General features: G+C 43.8%; 2 protein-coding genes across 10 annotated transcripts; one reads left to right on the forward strand and one right to left on the reverse strand.

Moving 5' to 3' along the window:
* The first annotated feature begins 536 nt into the window (after positions 1-536).
* On the forward strand, positions 537-12170 carry LOC143837732 (phospholipase A and acyltransferase 4-like). Of its 9 annotated transcripts, none has more exons than XM_077337898.1 (7): positions 537-721; positions 5213-5324; positions 6227-6324; positions 7432-7585; positions 7986-8224; positions 9829-9911; positions 11920-12170. In XM_077337898.1, the coding sequence occupies exons 3-6, from the start codon at positions 6298-6300 to the stop codon at positions 9907-9909; spliced, it is 501 nt and encodes a 166-aa protein (XP_077194013.1). In that variant the 5' UTR covers positions 537-721; positions 5213-5324; positions 6227-6297; the 3' UTR covers positions 9910-9911; positions 11920-12170. The 9 variants fall into 9 exon arrangements, with proteins under 9 accessions (XP_077194013.1, XP_077194006.1, XP_077194008.1 ...); XM_077337895.1 differs by lacking the exon at positions 537-721 and adding an exon at positions 1750-1801; XM_077337899.1 differs by lacking the exon at positions 537-721 and adding an exon at positions 1750-1801 and having other exon boundaries at positions 6251-6324.
* Positions 12171-12173: 3 nt separating this feature from the next.
* Positions 12174-18979, reverse strand: MED21 (mediator complex subunit 21). The gene is made up of 4 exons (XM_077337901.1): positions 18741-18979; positions 17785-17899; positions 16820-16920; positions 12174-13983 (listed from the first exon to the last, which is right to left on the reverse strand). The coding sequence occupies exons 1-4, from the start codon at positions 18780-18782 to the stop codon at positions 13810-13812; spliced, it is 432 nt and encodes a 143-aa protein (XP_077194016.1). The 5' UTR covers positions 18783-18979; the 3' UTR covers positions 12174-13809.
* Between the last annotated feature and the right edge of the window lie 1707 nt (positions 18980-20686).

The following is a 20686-nucleotide window of genomic DNA, read 5'->3' on the forward strand; positions in this document are numbered from 1 at the left end:
AACCCCAAGAACCAGCAAACTGACAACCTCCAGGGATGGTGTTGCGAGGAAGGTTCCCTTAAAGGAACGTTCTCACAACAGCGGGGATGGGAATGTTGGCCTAGGATCACTGTGGAGGCACTCCATAAACACCTAGTTTCTTTAAATGAAACAAACTCTTCTGGGCCAGATGAATTGCATCCAAGGGCAGTAAAAGAACTTGCAGATGTCATCTCTGTCTATTCTTTTTGACACTTCTTGAAGGACAGGTGAGGTGCTAGATGATTGGAGGCGGGCAAGTGTTGTTCCAATCTTCAAGAAAGGGAAAAAGGAGGATCCTTACTTACTGTTACTTCCAACTCTATGATTCTATGAAAGCCCATCTGACCAGCAAGATAAATGTGTGTGCCAGCTTAAGGCAATACTGGCTCACTAAAGTGTACCTTATAAATCCAGCTATATCAATATATCTTTGTAGTATGAATAAACAAGCTGAGCATTTCCCAGAATTCAGTCCCTTATATGAAAATGAAACAACTTTAACTGTACACCCGACTGGTATGGTCTCCTTCCTCCATGGCCCTCATCCAATTGGGAGGTCTGTTTAGCTGCTTTTAAATAAAACCGAAGATAATGGGACATCCAGTTGCAGGTTTTGTCTCTTTGAACCCACGTTTGCACAAGCTGTTACCCGCAGGATCCTTTGGCTGGATGCAAAACAAACAAAAGATTCTTTCAGAAGGTAGGTCCTGTGACTCTAATTCGGAGAAGGGGCTAGAAAGAGGGATAGGCTTAGGGACCAGCGAGATGGGAGTGCGGGAAACCACAAGGAAGCCTCATCAATGAAGCCCACAACTTGAAGACAGCAGGAAAAAGTAACAAGCCAAGCAAATCAAACTCCTGTGTGAATCCATGTGGTGTTGAAATAAGACAGGGTAGGGTTGCAAGTCTCTAAGGGGAGGCTGGAAATCTTCCACAATTGCAACTATCTCCAGAAGACGGAGAGAAGTTCCTCTGGAGAAAATTGCTGCTTTGGAGGGTGACTGTGGGATTATACGCTGCTGAGGTCTTTTATTGGGTAAGGGAGCCAGCGGTGCATAGTGGTTAAGAGCAGCAGACTCTAATCTGGTGAACTGGGCTTGATTCCCGGCTCCTCCATATGCAGCCAGCTTGGTGACCATGGTTACAGTTAGGGCTCTTCTCACAGAGCAGTTATGTTAGAGCTCCCCCCGCCCCAATTACCTCACAGAGTGTCTGTTGTGAGAAGAGGAAGGGGACGCAATTGTAAGCTGCGCTGGGACTCTTCTGGGTAGTGAAAAGCAGGGTATACAAAAGCAGTTCTTCTTAGGAAACCCTGCTCTCCCTGGACTTTACCCCCAAATTACCCCCAAATTTCCAGGAATTTCCCAACCCAGTGCTGGCAGCTATAAGGATAGGGGTTACCTGGACTCAGGGGTTACCAGAAAACCAACCTATCTCAGCACCCCAGAGGAAAGACAAGGTTTAAATGTCAGTTTAGACTACAGAAAACAAGAGAAGGAAACCACCACTGCTGCCACATAAAGCTTAAAAGACATTTCACAACCGAGGACTTCACTTAAAAAACAAAACCCTAAACTGATGTGAACCTGGAAAGCTGACTGTGCTGTGTTTTTATTTGTTTGTGTGTGTGTGTGTGTGGGGGGGGAGAATCTATAGTTTTGCAGGAAGTGTCACATGTGTGACTGCTTCCTGGCAGAAATTGTGGCTATATCCTCAGTGCAATAAGCTCTAGGCTCTTGTTCGGTGGAGACCAAGGTGGCTGACCTGGAGAAGCTCAGAGGTATGTAGGCAATACAGGGCAGACAGGTCTCCTTTGATGTCCTGGAGAACAAGACAACTGGGACCGGTGGGTACCACACCAAATGAGAGGAGGGAAAATCCCATAGAAAAAACCCACTTCTGGGATGAAGGACTGACACCTCCTCTCAGAGTGGATGCATCCCTGTGGGTGGAGGGGGTTCATGGCAGCATCTGTGTGATCATATCACAGGAAGGCAGGTTTGAGTTGACACCATTGTAGGAAGGCTGCTAGACTGGCATGGTAGAAATCATTGTTTGTGGGGCACAAACAATTGGTGCCTGGCATATTGGAAAATAAGTCAGGAGGTCCTGGAAGCTGAATTAAGGTTCCTAGATCTGTGGATTTTCAGGACCTCTTTTCTTCCATGTGCAGGACAGGCAAAGTTATGCCCTGCCTTCCGTGCCTGTGGTGTGGATGAGGGAAGGGCATCTTGGGATACAATGAGTTTTCTTCACCAGGGGCAGGCTCAGCATAGAAGGCTGCCCTGCGTTGAGCTGGGGGGTGGGTGGTAGCTGACAGTGGGCAAGTAGAACATCTCTTCTGACATTTATGGGGGAGGAAGAGGTGCCTAAGGTCCTAATGGTGGGAATACGGTAGAATTTGGTGATGAACAGACAGCAGCAGGGGCCACTGCCTGAAAGAAGCCAAACAGCTAAAAGGTCATTTGCAGGAGGCTCTAATATGTGGATAATCATCTGTTACAGACTTTGGGGGGAACTTGAGGGAACTGAAGTGCTTTGTCCCAAATGGTTATAGAGTGAAGGTATAGGTGAACTAAAGAGAATGAGCAGAATACAATGATCAGTGCTTATTAGGTCTGTACAAAGGGTGGGTGAGAAAGAGTGGTTTCATACCCAAGGATTTAGAAAATCCTTAAAATTCCCTTAGAAGAGGGAATGAGTTCGTCCCCAAACATTGTGTGTGTACATAGGGCGAGAATACCAGGCTCCCAAGTAATCAGTGACCATGGGTATGTTCTGCAGAGCAAAACTAAGGGTTAAAGAAATCTGAGAGGCAGCGAAATGAGCATATATTATAGGAAAGGGAAGTTCAACCGCCTGTACTGGGTAAGGGGCCCTGTTATTCTAGATCAGGTTTTCTCAACCAGGGTTTTGTGAAACCCTGGGATTTCTTGACGGCCCTGGAAGAGTTTACCAAATGGGTGGGAGTTAATTTCATTTATTTATTTATTTGACTGAGTGATTGATTTCTTGGATTTATATGCCACAGCTCCCAGACCAACTGGTTTGCAGCAGCTCACAACATCATGCCCATTATGTTTTAAAATTTGTTAAACATTTATCAGTTAATATGACTCTATATGGTCATGTTGGCCTGCTCCCCACTCCCATAATGTGGAATGATGAGCCTGGAAGGATGGGGAGGGGAGGGGCCCTGGATGGGCATGTACACAGCTATGTTTCCCAAGCATATTCTGCATGATCGCACCACTTCTAGGGGTTCTCAAAGCCTGAAGAATGTTTCAGGGATTTCCCAGTAGTAAAAAAGTTGAGGAAGACTATTCTAGATTGATATATGCCTGTGCCTTATTCTAAGTCATATGCCTGAGTAGGGGAAGCAACACCTGCCTTAACCCAACAGGGTCCACAATTTGGGGTGATAAGTAGGTGTTGTCAAACTGCTTGGGAACAATGACCATGCTGCAGTCATGTCCAGTGTATGTCTGAGTGGAAAGTTACCCAGAAAAACCAGTGTGATCACACTGGATGTCATAAGAAGAGCCATGAAGCTTCCTTATCCTGTCAGACTCTGGCCTGTCTTACTTGCTCTAATCAGCAGCAGCTCTCCAGAGGGGGAAGCAGAGGCCCTTCACACCACCTCCTCCCTGATGCTTTGAAACTGGAGATGCTGGGGACTGGGCCTCAGGTTCAAAGCAGATGATCTATCACTGAGCCACAGCCTTTGGTGATGATATGCTGGACTAGGAATTTGTCAGCATGGAAGTTAAAAATGAAAGCAGAGTCAAGTATTTTCATGTCATTTTATGTCTTTTTTTGAATGACATAAAACCTGCATAACAGGAAATTGCTTGGCTATGGATGTTTTGCTCTGGTTTGGCATCCAAAGTAGAGGGGGCGTTCTTTTATTTTCATTTTTGAACACCCCTATGACATTTCCTTTTATTGTCCGCTATCCAGGTTCCCCCCTGCTTTCCTCTAATCTTTCCCAAACATGTTGGTTTGATGAGATCTGTTACAAAAAGATCAGAGTCTTAAGTGTGTGCGCATAGTGTGAATGTAAAAGTGCAGTTTTGTGGGCGCAGGTCCTGCCCACATGGGGCCTTTCCCTTGTCTCAGGTCCCCACAGCTTTCAGCCTTACCCCCATACCGCCTTAGGACTTTCTCAGGGTTTTTTATTTTTAAGGGATACTTGCTATAGCAAAACAACAGCTGCCTTTCTTGGAGGCTGAAGGCCTCCTGGTGGATGGAGAGGCAGGCTAAATCAGGACTCCCCCTTGTATTCACAGCAGCAATGAGAGCTTAGTGGAGAAGAGCCACCATGTGGAAGCAACCAAAACCTATAATCAGCCTTGGTTTAAGGAAGCCTTTCTAAACTTTTTTACTGTTGAGAAATTCTGAAACGTTCTTCAGACTTCCAGAAATCTCAGAAGTGGCACGTTTGTTCAGAATATGGTTGGGAAGCATAGCTGTATGCATGCCCACCCGGGGCCCCTCCCCTTCCCATCCCCTCCAGGCCAGTCATTGGCCATTTGGGGAGGGGATGTAAGTTGCCATGACCATATATGGTCATTCCACCCAATAAATGCTTAATAAACTAAATATATATATTAAAGAAATAACTCCCACCCATTTGGGAAACCCTTCCAGGGCTATCAAGAAACCCCAGAGTTTCACAAAATCCTGGTTGAGAAAGCCTGGCTTAATTATTCATGGGGCCCATAATACCAGAGCCAGTTTAAGGATTTGCAGGGCTTTAGCAATCACAATGGGCACTGCCACAACAGTGGGGCACCCTACTAAGAATTTTGGAAGCAAGTGACAGCTTCTTTTTTTTGTTCTTGCAGTCTGCAAGCTGCATAAGTATGAGTACCTCCTAACAATCACAGTGTGAAGCCCCCCTAATTGTGTAGGACTGCAGGGCCCCTGGAACCATGCAGTCCGTAGCACCTGTTGCATGTGCGACTAGGATAAGCCCCCTAACAGCCAGAATACCTGTACAGTTAGGGATAAAAAACAAAGAGGCCCCATAAAGAAAGAAGGCTGCCTTTACAATGCAGAAGTAATTCTATTTGAATGGATCCAAAAAGTTACAAGCCTGTCAGATCAGGGAAAGGAGAAAGGAGTTGTGAATAAAGTGAAGCTTATTTGACATTTTCTTTATTTTTGGTGACTTCCCCTATTTTTCTAGCTCGTGGTCACCAATGAGCTTCACTTCTAAGAAGGGATATGAACCACATACTACACTGGCTCACAGTTAGCATACAGAAGGAAAATAATTGCCAAGAAAAACTCTTGAGAAGGTAAAAGCACCATAGACTGTGGTAATCTGAGAGACATGATAAATGCTAAACTAAACATGAGCAGGCAGTGTGATGCAGCGGTAAAAAAGGCAAATGCCATTTTGGGCTGTATCAACAGGGGCATCACATCAAAATCACAAGATGTCATAGTCCCATTGTATACGGCACTGGTCAGACCACACTTGGAGTACTCTGTGCAGTTCTGGAGGCCTCACTTCAAAAGGACGTAGATAAAATTGAAAGGGTACAGAGGAGAGCGACGAGGATGATCTGGGGCCAAGGGACCAAGCCCTATGAAGATAGGTTGAGGGACTTGGGAATGTTCAGCCTGGAGAAAAGGAGGTTGAGAGGGGACATGATAGCCCTCTTCAAGTATTTGAAAGGTTGTCATTTGGAGGAGGGTAGGATGCTGTTCCCATTGGCTGCAGAGGAAAGGACACACAGTAATGGGTTTAAACTACAAGTACAATGATATAGGCTAGATATCAGGAAAAAAAATTTCACAGTCAGAGTAGTTCAGCAGTGGAATAGGCTGCCTAAGGAGGTGGTGAGCTCCCCCTCACTGGCAGTCTTCAAGCAAAGGTTGGATACACACTTTTCTTAGATGCTTTAGGATGCTTTGGGCTGATCCTGCGTTGAGCAGGGGGTTGGACTAGATGGCCTGTATGGTCCCTTCCAACTCTATGATTCTATGACATATTTTGGACACCTAAAAACGTCTTGACAAAGTCAAGCGTTGAAAGTGATATAGATTTGAATCCCACTTTCACTGGGCCACTCAAACGCATTCTTGAGCTCATGTGGTTGTTGTGGGGAGGAAATAGAGACTCACATACTGAAACCTGAGCCCTTTGGGTGAATGCTGGGATAAAAATATAGCAAAATTGTTTTTATAATTTCAGATTCTTTCCCCCATTGCTATTTAGAGTAAAGAATAAAAGAAATCTGAAGTAACAGCAGGAGAAAAGCAGAGATGGCTGGCTTTTTCAACTCAATTGTGGTAACTTTTCTTATTTATTTGATTTATATATTGCCCTTCCAGATTGGCTGAGGTTGGTGCACAACAACGATAACAATGACAAACTAGATTACTTGAACATTATATCAACTGATAGGGCTCATCCGTCAGGGCAGACCATGTATAGCTGGCATCCCAGGTTTGATTCTATGACACATGGCAAGCCACCTTTGAAATGGAGAGGACTTCCCAAATCAATTTGAGACAAACCACGGGTCGGATGTTATCCAAGGGGAACCAGAGTGGAGCAGTGGTTAAGAGCGGCGACCTCTAATCTGGAGAACCAGGTTTGATTCCCCACTCCTCTGCTACATGCATCTAGCTGGGTGACCTTGGGCCAGTCACAGTTCTCTTAGAGCTGTTCATGCAGAGCAGTTCTCTTACACCTCTCTCACCCCCAGCTACCTCAAAGGGTGTCTGTTGCAGGGAGAGGAAGGAAAAGGTGTTTGCAAGCTGCTTTGGGTCTCCTTTGGGTAGTGAAAAGGAGGGTGTAAAAAAACCCCGCTCTTCCTTTTATCTTCTAAAAATATCTCACTAGACATGCCTAAGTCCTTGGAGTGATTTCAAAGGAAGAATTATCAACAGTTTTATCTGTTGCAGTAAATACGGTATAACAAATGTGCTTGCCCTTTTAGATTGGCCATTTTATATTTCCAGATGTTTGCCAGCAAAATATGGTCATTGGGGCAGTCACATACAACCAGTGAACTGTTGCAGAGCAGGATGGTATAGAGACGATGTGATTGCCCAGGGCACTGCTGGCTGAAACCACATAAATCACATTCCATTTATCTTCTAACAACATATTGACATGCCTGTTTACTGGAATTTTAAAAAAAGTAATAATCAGAAGCTGCCTTTAGCTTACAAAAAATTATTTAGTGATGGAAATTAGAAACAGAGAGAAGATCCTTCTGATGCCTTCCAGCAACCTACCTGCCGAAATAAAGTTGTGCTCCTCAATACCACCGTTGCATTTATGCATCAAAGAGGAAAAGATTTTCATTGCACCAGTATTTCAGCTTTTTAAGTTGGTATGATTTATATCCAGCCCACTTGTTTAACTTTCTCACTCATGTTTGAATGCAGGATGCCGTTCAGGGTATAACACAGGATGTAGATCATGTATTTCGGAACAAAGCTGTGCCCAAGCCTGGGGACATGATGCAATTTCAGATGGCAGGATTCCAGCACTGGGGAATCTACGTGGGAGATGAAATGGTAGTCCATTTTGCATTGCCAGGTAATAAGAGGACAGGGGTATGTGCATGTCTTTGTGCATGAAGGAGGGGGGAGAGAGATAGATAGAGAGAGAACACATACACACATATACAGAACCATGAGGGACTCTACATAGGTCATTAAGTGTTATACAATTCCTACTATTCATTGATAGCTTGATAGTTGCTTTAAAAATTTGGCTCTGACCAGTCTCATATGGCCAGATGACAACAGAGTCTCCTTGCCATATACAAGTCAGAGAAATGTCAATGTTTCAAAAGGATTACAGGTGATTACAGATGGCTTTATCACAGAGCAGTTTCAAAAAGCTGGCACAGGTTGGCATTTTTATATGGGTTGGTAGCTCCGACATTTATGCATCATATAGAACAGAACCCTTTTCTCACCACTTGTATTTTCAGCTGTCAGCTACTTTCCACTAAAATATGCAGTCCGAAAAGAAAAAGTGGAGGCCATCCCAGGGGTCCTGGCTTTTGCTCCATACAATAAGTTTGACAATGCCTATAAACCATTGCCTCCGGAACGTGTGGTAAAAAGAGCAAACCACATGGTGGGCAAGGTCATGAGATATGATGTGGCCAAGGCTAACTGCGAACACTTTGCCACAATGATGAGGTACAACATTCCTATATCAGGGCAGGTAAGTTGATTTTTCACATTTGAGTTACAACATTGAGACAAGGTTCTTCATAGACTCCTCCATGGAGTCCTTCCAGGAGTCCTGGAGGGTCCACATCTAACTGGTCCTTTGTCTACTACATCAGTTGTAGTTCACAATATCACTGGAGAAATAAAACATGTTAGTAATTAACAACAGACACTTTCCCAGTTATGAAAAGCAACTAATTTCTTTTCACAATTAGGAAAGTGTCTGCTATTAATTACTAACTTGGACAGTTTTATTTCTTCAATGCTTTTGTGAACTACAACTGAACTCAAACAGACTGATTAGCTATTTTAGCAAAGAATTATCAGATGACATAATATGGCATAAATTGGATATTATGGCACAGTTTACTAATTTGCCACAATTTACTTTTGCCTTATATCTGTACTCTCATGAACCTTGTTCCATTTAGTCTGAGGAAGAGTGCATGTACTTGAAAGCTCACGCCTTGAATAAATCTTTGTTGGTTTAAAGGTGTTATTGGACTCAATTTTTGTTGTACAGGATAGTAATGTTAGCAGGAAGCTGATGAGCTCCTCCTCTCTGACAGTCTTTAAGCAGCAGCTGGACAGACAGTTTATATTCTGCCTTGATCAGGAGGTTGGACTAGATGGCCTGCATGACCCCTTCCAACTCTATGATTCTGCGATTCTATGAAGTAGGTCACTTGAATCTCACTTGACACAATTTGTAATTAAACATTAACATTCTGGGATGAAGGATGGGGGTTCCAAAACTGAAATGACCCAGAAGCCTGAAACAAACCAGGTGGCCGTGGCCAGTCAACTTTGTTTCTCCCTGCTGCCATTTCAGCCTCACAATGGACAGGCATGCCTGCCCTCCTGTAAAGCTGAAAGCCATTTCATTGACGGACTTCTCCCACTTCCATGCAGGAGAGAGCAAAATGGAGCATTAAAATGACTGTGAGCCATTTAAACCTAACCTCTTGGATAGTTCACTCATCAGCTGTTCACTTTAAATGGCCAATCCTCCCCCGAACTGGCCAAATTCATGAGGAATTTGAATTTGTGAACTGGTTTGTGCCCAATCCTACTGTTACTATGGTTATTGTTACCATTGTTATCTTCTAGTTCATTGGCAAAACTGGGTTCAATGTATAATTCCTCACATTCCATGTAAACCTCCCTGAGCCCCAGGGGAGGGTGGTATATAAATATGACAAAATAAATAAATAAATAAATTACCAGGGAAATCCCATTTCAATCTAAGTTCTCCTTCAGCCATAAAGAGGCAAACCACCGTACTATTTAAGGGGTATTGTACTATTTAAGGGGTAATGGATTACACGCATGGAACACTTTTCACTGATAAGAATTTGTGAGATAGAGTGTAAATTCATGTTTTTCCAACTCTAATGGTTTCTTCATCAAGGTCTTTCCATGTCTGACAACCGTGTGGAACTTTGCAGATGCCAGGTTTTTGGCAAGGTCCATGAAGGCTGGGGACAAAATAAGCAGGAAGTGTTCTTGAAGGATAGCTGTGCTTCAACGAAGTTTGCATGAACTATTGTCTGATTTAATGTATTGACATGCTTTAATATCCCTTCCCCTTTAAAGGCAGAGAGATTTAGTTTTGAGGTGGATCCAGATTTTGTGAAAGAGCTCAAAGGATATCTGGCTGAAATCAAAGAGAAATAGTGGTAAGTACAGGTTGGCGTTCAGATATGGACAACCACTGGCTTTAGAAACAGCTGCCCCAAGAATTTTCACTGAAATGCTGGAACATGGTGATGCTAGAATGTGCAAAATCTACTTCCAAGAACAGTCTGATATCCACAGAAAGGTAGCCATAGAGCACTTCTAGCTGCAGGTTCCATGAACATGCCTATACAAGGACACTCAGCCATACAGATGAGTAATGCTTTTTATTACGTTATTTAGTCTTCTTCAGAAAATGGCATATCATCACTGACATCCAGTAGTTCATATGAAATACTGGAGTGGGCCCACCAGAGATATACCACTAGATCAAAGAAAGAGGTCTTCAATCTGGTAGAGGCCTTCAGTTCTGCATCAAACGGTGTTAGATTTGCATTAATGAGCCTCTTGTGGCGCAGAGTGGTAAGGCAGCTGTCTGAAAGCTTTGCCCATGAGGCTGGGGGTTCAATCCCAGCAGCCGGCTCAAGGTTGACTCAGCCTTCCATCCTTCCGAGGTCGGTAAAATGAGTACGCAGCTTGCTGGGGGGTAAACGGTCATGACTGGGGAAGGCACTGGCAAACCACCCCGTATTGAGTCTGCCATGAAAACGCTAGAGGGCGTCACCCCAAGGGTCAGACATGACTCGGTGCTTGCACAGGGGATACCTTTACCTTTTTAGGCTCATGGTTCTAGTTGCATCACTGCTTACTCAGAAAGCTCCCAGTGCAGTATTATGCCTCTTCTCGCTGGATGAGTTTATGACACTTGAAAGGGACAAGCAGGTCTAATTCTCAAAACTAGGAAACGTGTCTGGGATGCTCACAAAATTGAAGGATTCTTGCTACTAAAGAAACAACAAAATCTATATAAAAAATGAGGTGGCAAAAAGGTCCTGGGTCTAGCCTAATATGCTTGCTCAGCCATTCTCAATGAGAATCATATGGCCCCCTGGGGGACCCTGGCACATTTGAGGGGGCCCACAGACTGAAAAAGGTGAGAAGGGGAGCCCAAAGGGTTTATGGGCCCCCCTGCTAACTGAACCCATGAAATACCTTTTTTGTCCCATATGACATCATTAATTGCTAGAACGTTTGACCTTCATCAAGGGAAAGAAAAAGAAATCATGAAAGCCATTCCTTTGTGTGTGCTTGAATTTAATGAATTCAAGAAAAAATGAATGTACATGCTTCTCATGGTCAAATGTTCTGGAAATCTGACAAGCTACATTGAGTAGTTAGTTCACTCTTAGTTTAGGCCATTTTAAGCCTAGCTCACTGTGCAAGTCACCAGTGTATTACACTGGGCTCAAGAACCTGATAAGAGCTCCTATAAGGTCCATGGCCAAAAACAAAGGTTGAGAAAGGGCATCTAACTAATTATCAGGGATAAGTTTTTTGCATGGAATAGTCATGCCAACTCTTTCCTCCAGTCTGATCCAGATTAGCAGTTTGGTATACACTAAGCCTGGGGCATGACTGTCAGCTGCCAATCTGGTTGCTTTAGCCCATACTTTGAAGGAGGACTGTGGCTCAGTGGCACAGCATCTATTTGGTATGCAGAAGGTCTCAGGTTCAACCCCAGAATCTCCAGTTAGAAAGACCTGGTGATGTGAAAAACTCTGGAGAGCCACTGCCAGTTGAGTAGACAGTTCTGATCTTGCTGGCCCAAGGGTCTGGTTCTTTTTATGGCAGCTTCATGTCATACATTAATTTCAAACCTCATTAGTAATGTAGGGCATTTAACTGTAGGCTTTTGTTGTTGTCAAAGCAAAGAGCCACCTAGTGAGCAGTGATGGTTTCAAGATGTCCCATTACGTGAGGCAAACAGCTTAATGTCATTTGGTTTGTTTCCTAGTGAAATGGAGTGGCCGCAAAGACAGGAGACTCAGTGGTGCAAGGTTACATATCCACTCGACAAGGTCACTGAAGAAAAGTTAGGCAGGCCACATATTAAATTCCATGCACGCTTGATACACTGAATGTTAAGGTTTTCATTCTGTTTCCCAATAGCACCTCCTCTCCAAACAATGCTCTCCACATATTTCTTCATTCAGCCTCTTCAAATGCCCAAGAATCCTCAACATATGGATATAAAGTAACGATGCAAACAGAATGGCAAAGAAGATGGATTCCAGTAACTGAAACAAGGATGTGGAGGAGGATGTTGAGAGCTTCCCCCCTACCACTTGTTTAGTATATTATGTAGTGTACAGCAAATTTTGAATACTTTTAATGTATAAAAATCCTTTTCTGAACCCCTCCGATATTTCTATGAGACTTTTATTTCTTTTAAAAATAAAATAAAGAATCCTCAACATTCCTTCGTATGAGACTCAACAGAACCAAACCTCACACAGATTAGTCAGCACAACAGTAGACCCTGAATCTGTACAGATATGTAAACACAGACTTTTTAATATCTATCCATACACAAGCTTTTGAGATTTATCGTAGACTCATTGGCATGTTTATAACAGAAGAGGAGAAACACTTTCAAGACTAGGTTCTGGTTCTATCTTGCGTATCAGGGAGAACAGTAGAAGTAGGAGGAAATAATAGCAAAGGTCCTGATGACTACAAATTTGGTGCAGGCACCCTACACTCCAACCTCGTATGTAACATACTGATCTGAGTAGGAAAGGGATAGGCCTCAAAGCTCAGATGAGTTAATTATACTTATTCACTCCCAACAGTTTTAGTTCTGGCTTCAACCACTAGTAAAACTGTGATTGTGGCAGAACATTTCTGCAGAAACTACAAGATGGGTCACATCATCCACTTCACCAAAATTAAGCATCCTGTAAAATGGCATGCAAACCTCTGGTCCTGTTCTCTGCCCTACTCCTAAAGTGAATAATCCAATCACAGTATTGTGATCAGAAGGATGTACAGATTTATCCTAAGGGTAGGTATCCATAGGCTGTGGCTGATCCTTCACTGCGGGGATGCTTTTCTTTGGGCTCTGCACTTCCTTCGGTGCAGTCTAGCGATAGGTGGTGCATAAAAAACAGAGGCCAGATTCTCAGTGTGGCAAAATCTTACAGGCCAGGGCAAAGCTACAGTATTTCTTAAGCTTCTGGCTATCATCCCCCACCAATCTCAAGAGTAGGTTAAAAACCAGGGGTTAGTGACACGGTGTCTGTTGCCTGGTTGGAAAACACTAAAATGCATTCCATGTGTGAATTGCCCAGTATACTTAACAGATATGAGCACTTGGTCTTCCTGATGGTGAATATACATAGCTGCCTGGATGAGATTCTGATTCACATACTGAAGAAGAACACACACCAAATCTGTAAATTAAGTGCTAGCAAGAAGGGGTTTGGTCAAGTTTCAACCATGAGTTTTAGAATGCTTGACCCAACCGCACAGGAAAGAGGTAAAGTCTGAAAATACATTTTGAGTGAGAAACTGTCCTTTTATTTTGCTTTCCAAATTCTGTATTTCCCTTTCCCAGTTATCCTCATTTGTCTATTTCTGGGTATGCTTGAAGTACTTTTAAAAATTGGATCCTAGCCAAGAGAGACTTGACTTCCCCCCATGGTGAGATGTTCTGTTTACCCTTCCTAACCTGAAATACAGGACTAGTCTGGGTCAATTGATCCGGGCCTCAAGAATGACAAGAACAGATGATCTGGAGGGACTAGGCCAGCCACTTGAAATGCTTCTACTCCACTGCAAAGCATACATTGTAAATGGGACAGCATAAAAATAAAGGCCATTTGTAATGGCTTGTCCTTTCAATGACACAGAACACTAAAAAAAATTAGCAGGGGATCCCTTGAGTCAGAAGCACCACTTCCTAAGTCTTTCCACAGCATCTGGGATCATGGAGCGGGACACCACCGAGCACATGCCACAGGACTGCATTCCACAGTGAAGTCCTCCCACCGGCTGCTGTTAATCTGGACCAGGCTGGCTATGACTGCTGCTTCTGGTCTTCAGCTGGGACTGGGCTATGTCAGCTAAGGCACTCTGTATCTTCTCCAAAAGCAGATCCCCACGATAAACCACCTCTTCTAGGCGGGCTGCCGCCTCGTGGTTCTCTTCCTCCAAGCGATACAGACTGGCAGCCTGGACAGGAAAGAAGAACAGTGCAGTTTATACATTCCAGCCATATTTTCCACACTGAAATGGACACTTGCGCATTTAGAGACATTCGGTAATCAGAAGCACATTGTACAATACAGCATTCTCAAGACCTGTGAAACTGTTTATTTCATAAAGGGGTAGGGCATTAAAACGCAGAAGATCAGAGAACAAAAGGGTTTCAACTCGGAGAGAATCATTTGCTTATCTCCCAGAACAACAGGATGGATGACACTATAAATTAGGGGTGGCCAAACTGTGGTTCTCCAGATGTTCACAGATTACAATTACCAAGAGGTCCTACCAGCATGGCCAACTGGCAAGGGCTCAAAGCAATTGTAATCCATGGACATCTGGGGAACCACCGTTTGACCACCCCTGCTATAAACCATGATTTGGAGTATGGAAATGTGAGCTACGCCAGGTAACCTAATGGCAGAAAGTATCCTTAAAGATGGATTGGGGAAGTTTCCCAACAAAGCAGACACAAAGGTTTAAAGGTTAAAATGCTTTGCCCAAATGCTGTGGCTACACACAGGGACCCAGCCTGCTCTGCCAGGGCGCTGGAGTGGTATTTGTTCTACTACTACCAGTCTTTTACTGTATCTCAGCTTAGTCTAGGTTGGTATCATTTTGTCAAGGGCTCTCAGGGTCATATTTCAGTGTTTTTTGTAGTTTACTCGGGTTGTGGGGCTGTTTTCTGGTAGTTCTGGCTCCTAATATTTTGCTTGCCTCTGTGGCTGGCATCTTCAGAGGTCTGTCACAGAAAGATGTGTCTCTTTCTGTGACATCAGATTAAATGTAGAGTCCAGTGGCACCTTTAAGACCAACAAAGTTTTATTCAAGGTATGAGCTTTCATATGCATGCACACTTCCTCAGATACATTGTCATGGAATGTATAGGCAAAGTGTGAAGGTAAATTAACATACAGCTAATATGAAAATGGTGAACAGATTCCAGCGATGAATACAAAAAAAACAGCAATTTGGATTTGTTTGTATTAATTTGAGATTGAATACAAACAAATCCAAACTGCTGTTTTTTCCTATTTATCTCCGGAATCTGTTCACCATTTTCATTATGCTGAATGTTATTTTACCCTCACACTTTGCCTATAAGTATGAATTGCATACTTCCATTCCATGACATTGTATCTGAGGAAGTGAACATGCACACGGAAGCTCATATCTTGAATAAACTTTGTTGGTCTTAAAGGTGCTACTGGACTTTAAATTTGTTCTACTGCTTCCCACTTGAATCTCTGTGGCATGTAACCACCACAATTTTCCATGTATGTGCTCTAAATTAATATTTCATAATAAAGTTTCTTTCCTGTTTAAGAAAGCAGACTAATTCAAATCCTACACACATGGCTGGATTGCTCACTCGCACGCTAAGAACATGCATGCAGGGGAGACTATAGTAATTGGAAAGTACTTGGTAGCACAAGAAGAGGGAACATGCTTTTATATGTGTGAAACATGCAATGCATATGTAAGAACATACAGACCCAAGGTGGGTTTGTGACAGGCAGTGTCAGGAAGGAAAAGTCATCCCTTAGCTGTCCTCCCTTCATGTCCACACACTTCTAAGGCCTCTCAATGCTTTAACAATGCAGCGTGATAGAGAAACCTAGTGACACTTTCAAAACTAGCCCAATTAATTTTGTTAGATGAAGCTCATGCAGTAGTACCTTGCAGCTGCTATATATAAAACTGAGCAGGATTTGTGGTGGAAGGCAGTACTCTGGAAACCAGCTTTTTTTTTTTTTTAACATTTTCTAGTGGAAGCTGCCATTTTGCCTTCTTCCCAAAAGGTTCAAGTCACACCTTGATCCCAGTGCTAACCAGCACTGATAATCTAGTCTAGTCTGCAGGGAATCCTACCAGGATACAGACAAAATGCCTTCAAGGGGCATCCTGAAACTTAAAGCTGTACTGTGCCCAACAACAGAGAATGTTTTAAGCAGTTATTCTTAATTCTTAGATTGAAGGACAAAAACAGGGAGTACAGTCTGCACAGCATCTGGACCAAGAAGCTACTGTAACCATTGACAATCACTTGGAAGGTGGCAAGACAGTGGCAAAACACTTCTGGCTTGGTATTCCATTAAACACCAGCTGAATGAATGCCTCACACACATTTGTTCTAGATACAAATTCACTAATTAGAACCTGTAGAGAGTCCACTTAGCCAGGGAGAAAAACAAATCTAATGAATTTGGAGTAAGACTGGCAGTGAGAATATGTACTAAACATTTACATGCCAAAGATTGACATAAACCCCTGAAGTACTGGCTCCACTCCTGGCCCTGATGATTCAGCCACTGGGTCCCTAGCAGCTGACCCATTGGCCATCCTCCATTCAATGGGGCCTCCACTCCATCTTTAAAGCCATCAAGGATATTGCCAGATGGCGGGGGAATAGCCAGGTGAGAAATGTTGCCAGTATGTAAACTTCATCAAGGCACCTGACAGGCCCCCTTCAGCTCCCTGACCCCCTTTATTCACAGGCACAAAAGCAACTCCATCAGGAGGTTGTAGGGGGAAGAGATTAAAAGGTTGCCAGCCCCAGGGTGCAATGCTTACTGTTCATCTGTTTGCATCAGATATTATTTGATGTTCCAAGCATCCGTTTTAATCACTTCTCAACAGCGAGTATTTGTATAAGTTACCTGAACAGACATTGCACTGGGTTGCTTGGGAATGAGTTAGAGAGCTTGCTGATTGGGCAAGGCATTTTGATAAGGCACTGCTTCACTCCCTGAGATGAAAGGAAAGGAGCTACCAAGCACATGAGTCACTTAAAACCCACTCTTACCTGTAACGTAGCTGTGGATTCTTCACTAGGCAAGGAATCTATTAAAACATCGATATCCTTAGCAGTCCTGGCAATCAAGGCAGCAAACAGCTGGGCATATTCTGGAAAAGTAATAACATTAGTCATTACTAAAGGATATAAAACCAGGTTGAGACTGTTCCAGTTGCCGTATTTTAAAAAGAAAGGCTTTTTAAAGGCAATATATGTGAGACTATTTAGCACAGCTGGTATTCTCAAAAGAGGGGCAAGGTTAAGGGACTGTGGTTCAGTAGATCACCTGCACTGCACACAAAAGGATCCAGGTTCAAGTGGCAGCATCTTCAGATAAATGACAACAGGTTATGGGTACAGGCAAAGAGACCTTTCTCTGTTGAAGACCTTGGAGTATCGGCATAGACTAAGCAATATAAGGAAGTTTCATGTGCATGATGGATGTATACAAAATACAAAGACTGCAAGACCACCGAGAGGTTCACTTATGAAGAAAAAGTTACATTTCTAAGTAGGAGCCCACTGATGCCCACAGAAAGGCAACAGCAGCAACAAGCTGCTTTTTTCTTCGTGCTCTTAAAGGAATACACCACAGCAGCTACCACATCTTACAGGAAACCATCAGATGAGGAGAACAATAATTAGCATGTACTCATGGCCACTCAGTATACTATTGGGTAAGAGGATCATCCCAATAATTTTGAGATTAAAAACTAAAATGCAGCAAGAGTTGAGAAACAGCTGATCTCTTGACAAAGCTGTACCTCAATCTGAAAGCCAATTTGGGACTATAATAAACAAATAATTTTGTGTAGGGATGCCATCTTCCTACATTCTGTAAGACTTTGAGAAGGCAAATGGCACCACAAACAATTAAAAAGGCCAAGAGAAGGACTCTACAATGCTTAATTGTACGTGTGGTCTCTCCCCCCTGTCACAGAACAAGTAGACAGAAAAAAATGAAGGTTACTTGCCTTCGGTGGGATTCGTTTGTTGGTCTTTGTTTATTGCGGTTTGTATGTTGCTAAAGGACGCAGGCGGGGCACACTGCTGCAAGACTCCGATCGCATTACAAAACTGATCTGCAAGCTATAGGTAAGCACAGAACAATTAATTTCCAAAATTATGTTATGAATGCATAGCACAGAACAGCAGCTGTCAGTTTCTTTAAAAAGCATCTGAACAACTTGGCAAATGCATCTATGCTGCCCACTATACTAACAAACATTTAATCACCCTCTCCCCTTGATTTACAGATCCACACTTAGACCCCAGCCGGCTTCAGGGCCAGACCCCCACTCCACCCTTTTTAGTTCTGTCCTCTGAGATGGCTGAGTTCTGTTTCCACCTAATAAAATTGGCTGTGGAGGCTTCATGCCCCAGGGCGGCTCAAGCTACCCAGGCTCTTCAGAGAGCACCAAAGTAAGCAGAACAGGAGTCCCTGAGACAGCTTTATAGGGACTAGGGTTGCCGGGCCATAAGCAGGGGATGGGGGAAGAGAGTTGCCAGACCCAGGTTGGGAATCTCCTGGAAATTTGGAGATGAAGTCCGGGGAAGACAGGGGGCTCAGCAAAGTGTAATGCTATGGAGTCCACTCTCTCAAACATCCATTTGATCCAGACTGATTCCTGCAGTCTCGAGAAGAGCTGTAGTTCCTCCCCCCCCCCCCCCGGGGCTGGTATCCCGAATTGGGGTTTCGTCAAAATGAGCACGCGCGCATGGAATGCAAATCCCGTCCTTTGCGGGATCCTGACCTCTCTTCTAGCTGTATGCAAAGAGTCACTTTAACTTAAGGCGGAAGTCAACTGCACCACGTTTCCTAAATTCGGGCTTCCATAAACAACCTCCTACTCAGGCACGCATTCGCGGAGCACCTTGTGTGTTTGTGTGCGTATGTATCTCTCACCCGCCCACCCCACCCCACCCCTACCGAATTCACGGCGTCCTGGAGCTGCGTGAGGCGATCGGCCATAGCGCCCCCTTTCCCGGGAGACTCACGCCACCTGCAGCAGGCGACAGATAGGGGGCCGGTCCCCGCGAGAGCCCCCAGCCAATGCGAAGCCTGTTCTGTGTCGCCGAGGGGGCAGAAAAGTATCAGCGGAAGCGGCGGCCGTCAGGCCACACTCCGGTCGGCCCGACTGTCTATGGCACTGGGTGGGGCGTGGCGAGCGAACTGCTTCTTGGCGCGACCCCTGCTGGTCGGAAGGAGGTATGACCGGCTTTTGGGGAGGGCAAAGTTGGGAACTAGGGACAGGATCTCAGGTGAGTGTATTGTGGATCTGGAGACCATTACCTGGAGACGATTGCTGAAAAGCAAATAGATCCGTTCTGGACAAAATTAAACCCAACTGCTCTCTGGGGGCCATGAGGCTCTGGTCACATAATGCATGCAAATAATGGATTAGAAAACAATGATTATGCTGGGGAAGATTGAAGGAAGCTGGCAATCCTAGCCCTCTCCCCATCCAGTGACACAGACAAAAATGCCCAGAGGTTCATGCTTAAAGACACAGGAATATGCGGAGAGAAAATACAGGGCTGGAATCCAAAGCAGCTCCTACTGGAGAGCAAGTTCCACTGACAGATGTAGTTTTATTGTCGTTTGTTTATTTTCATGAGATCACAGTTGACATATAGCAACCTGTAGGGTTTTGAAGGCAAGATTTGAAGGTTTGTCATTGCCTGTCTCCCCATACCCACCCTGGACTTTCTTGGTGGTCTTCCATCCAAATACTGACCAGCACTGACTCTTAGCTTCTGAGATCTAATAAGGTAGGGCTAGCTTGGGCAATGCAGCTCAGGACATATTAGACTTATTTTCCAGTAAACCAAAGGCAGAGTTTTAGCCACTATAACTAGTAAAAGCAAACTTCTGCATGCAAGGAGAAAACATGGGTATTGTGGGGTTTAAGCACCAAGATTTAAACTCTGTGTATACAGGGGTTGCAATACAGACCAACTCCCAAAACAAATGAAGGGGGAAAAGCTTCTTAAACAAGACAATAAATTTATTGAATTAAGAGAAAGGGAACTTAGTTTAATAAGGCAAATAAAAATAGGGATACTACAGAAAGGAAATACAGATGTTAAGTAAGAATGCCGTGGAGATTGGAATCTGGGTTCCCACGATCATAGTTCAATGTGCTAACCATGATACCATACTGCCCTTAATACAGAGCAGTTATTGCTCAAGCCTCTTGAATGCATAATTCAGCTATTAAAATTAGATTTTATTTTCATTTGTTCTGTGCAGAGGAGTACTAAGGGCAGATCAGGATGTGCTTTGCCCTGAAGAAAGATCCTTGAAGCCAGCATAATGCTACATCCAGTAGAAAGTATTTCCTTTTATTTTTTGACATGCACATCTGGCCGCAGCCACTAGGGGCATGGGGAGATGTGAGCATAGCAAAAAGCATTCTAGATTTCCCTTTCTCCAAGACTGAAGCAAACTTGCCTAACAAATCATACAACCAAGCCAGCATGCTAATAGCTACTACAGTAATTGCCAGCTTGCAAAGTGGTAGTTAGGGTGTTGCAGCAAAGTAAAACAACTGTTTCTTCTCTTCATTTCGACGTTTTCCTTTCATTTCTGTTGCCACTTAACTTTTCTGTCCCCCCCCCTTTATTTTCACTTCTTGGTCTCAAATCCTTCCCTATCCTGCTTGGGAACAGAATGTATTTAAGAACAGTACAGTAGCAAACCTTTGGTAATATTACATATTATAAACAGAATCCCTGGATTTGCTAAGCACTGTGCATTGCACTGGTTTTGCTGATTTTGTGCTTGACATTGTCATTGCCACAAAGCACTGAGTTTTACAGGGCACACTCTGATTGCACGGGTACTGGTGGGATTTGCACTGGTAGTCACATTTC

The sequence above is a fragment of the Paroedura picta genome, chromosome 5, assembly GCF_049243985.1.
Source record: "Paroedura picta isolate Pp20150507F chromosome 5, Ppicta_v3.0, whole genome shotgun sequence".
NCBI lineage: Eukaryota > Metazoa > Chordata > Lepidosauria > Squamata > Gekkonidae > Paroedura > Paroedura picta.

Bases quoted from the DNA above. Each gene is read 5' to 3' on its own strand.
- LOC143837732 (XM_077337898.1), top strand. From the start codon at position 6,298: ATGGCTGGCTTTTTCAACTCAATTGTG. The intron at 6,325-7,431 runs GTAACTTTTCTT...GTTTGAATGCAG, and splicing joins GCTTTTTCAACTCAATTGTG to GATGCCGTTCAGGGTATAAC. The intron at 8,225-9,828 runs GTAAGTTGATTT...TCCCCTTTAAAG, and splicing joins ACATTCCTATATCAGGGCAG to GCAGAGAGATTTAGTTTTGA.
- MED21 (XM_077337901.1), bottom strand. From the start codon at position 18,782: ATGGCCGATCGCCTCACGCAGCTCCAGGACGCCGTGAATTCG. The intron at 17,900-18,740 runs GTAGGGGTGGGG...GCTTACCTATAG, and splicing joins TCCAGGACGCCGTGAATTCG to CTTGCAGATCAGTTTTGTAA. The intron at 13,984-16,819 runs GTAAGAGTGGGT...TTTCCTGTCCAG, and splicing joins AATCCACAGCTACGTTACAG to GCTGCCAGTCTGTATCGCTT.